The sequence below is a fragment of the Lotus japonicus genome, chromosome 2 (assembly GCF_012489685.1).
Source record: "Lotus japonicus ecotype B-129 chromosome 2, LjGifu_v1.2".
NCBI lineage: Eukaryota > Viridiplantae > Streptophyta > Magnoliopsida > Fabales > Fabaceae > Lotus > Lotus japonicus.
In genome coordinates this window covers 80,343,363-80,351,430 of record NC_080042.1, presented here as the reverse complement: position 1 = coordinate 80,351,430, position 8,068 = coordinate 80,343,363, and the positions used below count along the sequence as shown (strand labels likewise).

Genomic DNA, 8,068 nt, shown 5'->3' with positions numbered 1-8,068 from the left:
CACTAGGAACATATGAATGGGTGGTGATGCCGTTCGGTCTTAAAAATGCCGGTGCAACTTATCAGAGGGTAATGAACACTATCTTTCATGAATATATTGAGAAATTTATGCAAGTGTATATCGATGATATTGTAGTAAAGTCAAAATCTCAGGATGTTCATATCGAACATCTTAAGTTGTCATTTGAAAAAATGAGAAAGTACGGTTTGAAAATGAACCCACTCAAGTGTGCCTTTGGTGTAATTGCAGGGCAATTTCTGGGATTCATTGTTCATAAGAAGGGCATTGAAATCGACCAGAATAAGGCGAAGGCAATCTTCGATACTCAACCACCGTCGAATAAAAAACAGTTACAATCTTTGTTGGGCAAAGTCAATTTCTTGAGAAGGTTTATCATGGATCTAAGCGGGAAAACCAAGGTATTCTCCACATTGCTTCGACTTAAGAAAGAACAAGAGTTTCAATGGATGGAAGAACATCAGAAGGCGTTTGAGGAAATAAAAGCCAGCCTAACAACGGCACCAGTCATGGCTCCTCTCATTCGTGGAAAACCAATGAAACTCTACATTTCGGCATCAGAGGAAACTATTGGCAGTGTGTTGGCTCAAGATGATGAAGATGGAATCGAAAGGGCTATATATTATTTGAGCCGGATCCTTAATGATGCCGAAACTAGATATAGTTTAGTAGAAAAATTGTGTTTATGTTTGTATTTTTCATGTACTAAACTTAAGTACTATATCAAACCTATTGATGTAACCGTTATTTCCCATTATGATATAATAAAGCATATGCTGTTCAAGCCCATTCTTCATAGTCGAATTGGAAAGTGGGCGTTGGCCCTTACTGAGTTTTCTTTAAGTTATCAACATTTAAGGGCTATGAAAGGCCAAGTAATAGCTGATTTTTTGGTTGATCATAGTGGGTCGAAAGAACAGGAGACGGTGGTGACGTTGAAACCTTGGGAAATGTATTTCGATGGTTCGAGGCATAAGAAGGGGACCGGGATAGGTATCTTGGTAATTTCACCCCAAGGAATCCCGACAAAAATTAAGTTGGGCATCGAAGGTGAGTGTTCGAATAATGAGGCAGAGTATGAAGCTTTATTGATTGGGCTCGAAACGGCTCTAAACTTGGGGGCTAGAGAGCTCTTAATTCGTGGAGATTCAGAGTTGGTTATTAAGCAACTAACTGGTGAATACCAATGCGTTAGTGAGAATTTAATGAAATATCATTCGAAAGCAGTTAAAATGTTAAGAAGTTTTGATGAAGTCGAATTATGTCATATCCCTAGGATCGAGAATGCTGAAGCGAATGTTTTGGCACAAATTGCGTCAGGTTACCGGCTACCTCGGAAAAAGTTTAAAGAGCTAGTAAAGGTCAAAAGAAAGTTTATTCCTAGTTTTAAAGAAAGGAAAGTGGAGTTCGAGCAGGAGGTATTGGTTATTAGTAATTTGGATGACAGTGATTGGAGGAAACCTGTTGTGAAATACTTGCAAAACCCAAACGCACCAATAGATCGAAGAACAAAGTATCGAGCTCTAAGTTACTTGATTTTGGATGACGAATTGTTTAAAAAAGGGGTGAATGAAGTTTTACTAAAGTGCCTAAGTGAAGAAGAAGCGTTTCGGGCAGTCAAGGCCGTTCATGATGGTATGTGTGGGGCGCATCAGGCTGGCCATAAGATGAAGTGGACATTGTTTCGACAAGGAGTATATTGGCCAAGTATGTTAAAAGATTGCATTGAATATGCCAAATCTTGCGCCGAATGTCAGAAGCATGCTGGCATCCAACATGTACCGGCAAGTGAGTTACACTCGATCGTGAAACCCTGGCCATTTAGGGGTTGGGCGTTGGATTTGATAGGTCAAATACATCCTTCTTCGTCTAAACAACATGACTATATAATAGTGGCTATCGATTACTTCACTAAATGGGTCGAGGCCATTCCGCTGAGAGGCGTCGACCAAGATACGGTTATTAGTTTTATTCAAGAACACATAGTATTTAGATATGGGATCCCTGAGACGTTAACTACTGACCAAGGGTCAGTATTTACTGGGAGGAAAATGGCTCAGTTTGCTGAGGATTTTGGAATAAAACTGTTAACTTCAACGCCATATTATGCTCAGGCGAATGGACAAGTCGAAGCAGCTAATAAAGTTTTAATTAACTTGGTTAAGAAACACATTAGTCAAAAGCCGAGAAGGTGGCATGAAACTTTGAGTCAAGTTTTATGGGCTTACCGAAATTCGCCCAAAGAGGCCACTGGAGTAACTCCTTTTCGACTTACGTACGGGCATGAGTCAGTTTTACCGATCGAAATATGCTTACAGTCCGTTAGAATTCAAAGGCAATTCGAGATTCCGTGTGATGATTATTGGAATATGATGTATGACGAGTTAATTGAATTGGACGAGGAAAGATTAAATGCTTTAGAAGTTATGATTCGACAAAAAGAACGAATTACTAAAAGTTATAATAAAAAAGTCAAGTTTAAGGCATTTAGCGTTGGAGACTTAGTTTGGAAAGTGATCCTTCCAATGGACAAAAAAGATCGAGCATACGGAAAATGGGCCCCTAAATGGGAAGGGCCATTTAAAGCGATTAAGTGTTATTCAAACAACGCGTATTCGATTGAGGAAATTGGAACGATTGCTCGAATATTGACGATAAATGGAAAATACTTAAAAAGGTTTAAGCCAGCGATTCATGAGATAAAGATTGATATAGAAATGTAGTGCATAAGCTGAAAATAAATATGGCGAAAACGCTATTAGAGAGTACATAGGGAAATAAAGTGGCACAGGCGCCATGTAAAAAAAAAAAAAACATGATCAATAGAAATAAGAAGACTAAAATGGTGGAGTGGCTTTCATGGGAGCATATCGACCCTTGAGTTTCTTAAGTCGCTTGTCAACCTTCGCCTTCTTGTTTTGAAGCTCAGAAATTTCGCCTTCAAGCCGATTCTTGTCTTTCACGTGAGAAATGGCCTTGGCAGCAACTTCGGTTTTTTGTTTCTTGAACTTGGCCAGATTGGCTTTGAGGGATTTTTCCTGTTGTTGAAGTTCGGCAATCTGTTTCAAAATTTCATTCAGTTGCATCGAGTCAGCTTCTTCGAGTAATTTGATGGAATCCACTTCGGTTTTAGCTTGGTCGAATGATTCAGCTGCTTGTGTGCACTCAGTGAATTTGGAGGCTAAGTCTTGACCGACAAGTTTGGCTTGGTCAAGGGTCGAGAGTGATTCGTCAAGAAACTCTTGTAATTCTTGAATGCCCTTTTCTTGTTGATCAGTGAGGTCCTCATTGCCAAGGTCAGCGATAAGTTGCTTAATTTCTCGGCCTAAGTTAGGATTCGAGTTGAGGGCAGAGAATAGATCTTGCTCAAACGTAAGAGATCGCAGCTTGTTGATCATGGTGGTGGCAGTGTTCAGAGTGCTTGTGCCTTCGTTTTGCATAGATGATTCTTGGCTTCGACTGGTGCTAAGAGAGACTTGACCGCTGATGAGTTGCTCAAGGGCTAATACTGGGTCATCCATAGCAAGAGCGTCAAAGTCTTCGATAGGAATGGACTGAGGAGACTTCTTGCCAGCAACAGGGCTCGAAACCTCAAGGGCTTTTTCTTGGGTCTTCGAAACTTTGGCAATGGGTGAAGGGATAGGCTGACGGTCTTCATCAGTATCTGACTTTTCGGCCGAAGCACCAAGGTCCTGCGTAAAGGACTCATTGTCAGATGAAACATAACTAACTATTCGACCAGAAGGATATTGAATTCGTAATGGTTGAAAGTTTAAAAAGTCATCAAGACTTTGGCAGTCAGAAGAACTGGAATCAGAAGAGTTCGAAGACAAATGGATTACTTGAGGAGGGGGCTTTGGTTGCGAGGAATTGTCCTGAAGAAGAATGCAAAAGGTAAGTACAAGGATTAAGGGATAACCAAGAAAAGAGTGTTGAACGAAAAATACTTACTTGTTCTTGCTGAGTTTTGGTCGGAGAAGAAGCTCCCGAACTTTCGCTTTGAGAGGAGCCAGAATCTTCTTGGTCAGTTTCTGCTTGTTGCTCCTCTTGATTCGGCTCAGCCCCGGCACGTTTCTTTGCAGAAGAGATCGGTGGATTCTCTTCGTTAATGTCCGAGGCTTTAGAGTTAGCATTGTCTTGTGCAGCTTCATCTGGATCGACAGTCTTGGAAGAAATGTTCTCGTCTTCAGGAATTGGGTCTACCTGCAAAATATAAGGAAAGAAGATGAGTAAAAAAAAAAAAAAAAAAAAAAAAAAAAAAAAAAAAAAAATGAGAAGGGTAGAAGATAAGATTACCAAAGTTCTTTCTGAGTCGTCCTTTTCGGACGAAATTCTTATTTTCTTTCGAGCATCCGAAGTCGAGCTTTGAGAACCTCTCTTTCGAGCCTGGAAAATATATAAGATATGGATTTGGAGTTGAATAAAGGGTAAAACAACACATTAACGAATATACCTTAGGGACGTTCTTTTGTTGAACTGGAATGCCTGTTGAATTGTCGGAACCTTCGTCTTCCTTACATGGAACCTTGGGTATTGGTTCGGCTGAAGGAAAAGGGGTATAAGTGCGAGAGTAAAGGAAAAAGAACAAAAGTAGGACGAGTCTATCTAACCTTGATGAATTTGTGTAAGGACTTGGACGTGACATGAGTTAATATGAATGTGTCCGGGGTAGTTGTGCAAGAAATATTTAGTCGAAGTAACCCTTTTCGGAAGTGGTAAAAGACTTTGTATAAAACATTTGTATGTAAAATGGTCGAGCCACTTTGGGTAAATAACAGGTAAAGCCAAAGCCATGTCACTGGTAGGAAAAGCTGGAAATTTTGGACAATAATGTCGAAGAGTGTAAACATATTTATCCACAAAAGGGGGAAAAAGTTTAATTTTTAAAACTTTGGCTTTGACCTTTTCTTTTAAAACTTCCGCCGCTTCCGAAAGGGTTAAATTCAATCGACCTGGAAGATAAACAGTTTTGAAGAATCTCTGAAATGACTGGATTTCTTTGATGAGCATACCTCGAGTTTTCTTTGTAGCCTTTTTCTGCACAGATTGAAGAGCTTCAGTCATCTTTCCAATACAAACTCCTAAGGTGGTCTGAATAGACTTGTAGTAGGTCGACCACCAAACTTCAAATTCTTTAGTGCAATAAAAGGATGGTTCGAAAGACAGAGGTTCAAGACGAAGAGCAGACGTCTTTTTGTCATAATAGTTGAGGGCTTCATAAAAAGAGTCGACATCTTTGTCGCAAAACCCTTCGTTGCAAATGGCATCCTTTTTTGAGAAAAGAGGGATAGGAACGATTTGACATAGGCCGAATTGTCTAGCCACAAGCTGAGGCTGGTAACCCAACACGTTCACCTCAGATTTTTTGAAACCAAGGGGAAGAACTTGAGGTCGGAAAAATTCCCTCCAGATGCTAATACTTTCAAGTTGTTCGCCCGGAGATTCGCATGGGAAAGGTCGGACAAGCCATTTGGGACCAGTAGTTGGAGCAGCAAATGGAGCAAGGTCGGGAGTAAAAGAGGTCATTTCCATAAAAGCAGTAAAAAACTCACGGAAAGTGGTTTCTGGATCGACTTTATCTTTGGAAGGAGTCAAGCAATTAAGTCGAAAAGCAGCAATAGAAGTCGAGACATTTTGTGGACTTGGAGTTGAGAGTTTGGTCTCAAATATGGCATTTAGCCAAAGTTGAAGAAACCATAGAGGTCCAGCAAAAAGGATGTTTTTCTCGGCTCCAGAGGGCTTCTGAAGAGAAGTGATGGCTTGACTCAAAGAAAGGTAAAGTTCGCCTAATAAAACTTTACCTAAACAGACGTCGGTACCTTCGTGCAGAAGTTGAGCAAGAAGCACAAATTTCTGAGGAACTTGAAGAGACTTGGAACAAAGGAAGAAAGCAGAAAGCCAGAACAACAAGAAAGCTACATGTTCCGAGTCGGAAACATTTGCAGAGGTCTTGTCGTGGTTTCTCAGAATGAAGCTTTTGTAAGTTAGATGGTTATAGTCTAATTTGATTTCTTTCTTAACAGGCCGGTCGAATGTAAAAGAAGAACCTGTAGGTCGAAGACCGGCAATAGCAGCTACATCTAAGAGAGTAGGGGTAATCATTCCCTGAGGAGTATGAAAGGTATTGGTCGAACGCTCCCAAAAGAAGAAAGAACTGGCTAACATTGCTGGATGGTAGACAATTTTCGACCTAGATAATTGGATTATGTCAAAAATCCCTAAAGTTTTCCAGAAATCTCCTTTCACTTTCTCGACTTTGTTTAACCATTCAATGTAGGGATTCGTTTTCACTGGAGGTGAAGAACGGAAAGCTCGAGGGGGGTCACCTAAAAAGGACAGATTGTAGGAATCCCTAAAGGCCAAGATTTTCTCATCAGGTAAAGGTGAAGGAAAGAATGCAGATGCATTTCTTGGGAAAGTAGTTTGGTAAGGTCCTAGATATGCATGCAACTTATCACCAATGGAGAAGGGAATAAGTACCTGGGAATTCCAGATCTTAATCTTTTCTTCTTCATTGGGAGGTTCTGGAACAAAGGTCCTCCCTTCAACTTCAATGGGTTTTAAAAGAGAAACCGCAGACGGAACCTGAGAAGAGGATGTGGAAGTCATGATGGTGGCCGGCGAACTGGAAGATGATGATGATGCAATGATGAAGATGGTGAAAGCTCGCGCAAACCGAAATGGTTCCGGTAGAGCTTTGGAATATCAAGGAGTTGCAAGGTTTTGGAAATGGGTTTTTCTTTTTCAGAGAGAAAAGCTAGAGGTTGAAGATGAAGTAGAAGTGGGAAGGTTTTTCCACCTATTTATAAGACTTAAGTCTGGGTAAGATGAGCGGTTGAGATTAGACCGGATGCCAAAACTTTGTTCAATGAAATTTAGTTCAATCCGTTTGAATTCTGAGTGGGGTATGGCAGTTTCTACCTTTTGGTTTCTCTTGAAGGACGTGTCTGACATGATTAGACATTTATGATAGTGGAGTGTGGAAGTTGCTAAAGGTTAAAAGAGACTTTTGTTTTGTCAGGAATGGAAAAGGAAAAAACTGACATTTAGTGTTGGGTCGAAATCATGTGAGACGAAAATATCATTTTTTCTGATCGAATAAATGATATTTTGGGGGGCATCTGTTGACTACACAATTTTATATAATTTCGACCTATGTTGCATAATTTCGACCTATGAAGTCGAAAGTAAGGAGACTCAAGAAAATTTACCAAGTGCTAAGTGACTTCGGCTGGAAAGTATTTTTTCGAGATGTGAAGAATCCATTACGGGAGGCCGGTTGTTTTGAAGACAGTTCGCGAAAGACACGTAAGGAGCAAAAAAGGACACGTGTAGGACGAAGACATATTCAGAAGACACTTGTAATGGTTTTATCAATTGACCGTTAGAAGTCAGTTACATTTTTAAGTCTATAAATAGCAGGGTTGTAGAAAGAATAGGGGTACACAATCTTTACTCGAAAATTCTCAAGTGCTTACAATCAATCACAATGATTACAAGCCAAGTTAGAGTGAAAAAGTAGGGATTCGTGTAACACTGCATCTTATAGTTCATTATTATCATTCAGATTTAGAAAATTCATTTATTGCTTTTATCATTTAAACCGAATGTATTCGTTTTGTTTCTAATTTGTTATTAAATCTCTTTAGTTTTGAGTGACTAAATTTAATTTATTTTCACCAAAGAACCCAAGAGGACTCGAATCCAGTCCCAGATTGATCCTTGGATTCTCTATTTGTTTTACCAAAATTTGGTGTAAACAGGTGGACGGTTGCGGAGATGGAAAAGATAATGGCTCCAATGCTCAGCTAGAGTTTGATCTGCTTAGAGCGTTGTGCACGATTGTTTGACCTTGCAACAAAGATGCATATTTCTTTGAACGACATGGTCAACAAGGTTCTAGAAGCGACATTCATAGTTTTAGAATGAGGTGAGTAAAGTGTTTTTTTAGCTTTTGTTAGTGAGGTATCTCAAAACATTTTTGGAAATGTGGGTTTAGAATGTAAGTTTTTATGGGCATCCATAAGTAATTAGCGTGCAATTTGTTTTT

General features: G+C 39.8%; 1 protein-coding gene across 3 annotated transcripts; it reads right to left on the bottom strand.

The window, feature by feature from the left end:
* Nucleotides 1-2,709: 2,709 nt before the first annotated feature.
* On the bottom strand, nucleotides 2,710-7,718 carry LOC130740088 (uncharacterized). 3 transcript variants are annotated; one of them, XM_057592588.1, is made up of 6 exons: nucleotides 4,629-7,717; nucleotides 4,472-4,560; nucleotides 4,315-4,404; nucleotides 3,970-4,221; nucleotides 3,861-3,893; nucleotides 2,710-3,710 (listed from the first exon to the last, which is right to left on the bottom strand). In XM_057592588.1, exons 1-6 carry the CDS (start codon nucleotides 6,625-6,627, stop codon nucleotides 2,856-2,858), a joined length of 3,318 nt encoding a protein of 1,105 aa, XP_057448571.1. In that variant the 5' UTR covers nucleotides 6,628-7,717; the 3' UTR covers nucleotides 2,710-2,855. The 3 variants fall into 3 exon arrangements, with proteins under 3 accessions (XP_057448571.1, XP_057448570.1, XP_057448572.1); XM_057592587.1 differs by having other exon boundaries at nucleotides 2,710-3,893; nucleotides 4,629-7,718; XM_057592589.1 differs by having other exon boundaries at nucleotides 2,710-3,893; nucleotides 5,031-7,717.
* Nucleotides 7,719-8,068: the final 350 nt, after the last annotated feature.

Coding starts and splice junctions, on each gene's coding strand:
- LOC130740088 (XM_057592587.1), bottom strand. CDS start 6,627: ATGACTTCCACATCCTCTTCTCAGGTTCCGTCTGCGGTTTCTCTTTTA. Junction 4,222..4,314: donor ACGACTCAGAAAGAACTTTG/GTAATCTTATCT, acceptor TATATTTTGCAG/GTAGACCCAATTCCTGAAGA. Junction 3,894..3,969: donor CCAAAACTCAGCAAGAACAA/GTAAGTATTTTT, acceptor ATTCTTCTTCAG/GACAATTCCTCGCAACCAAA.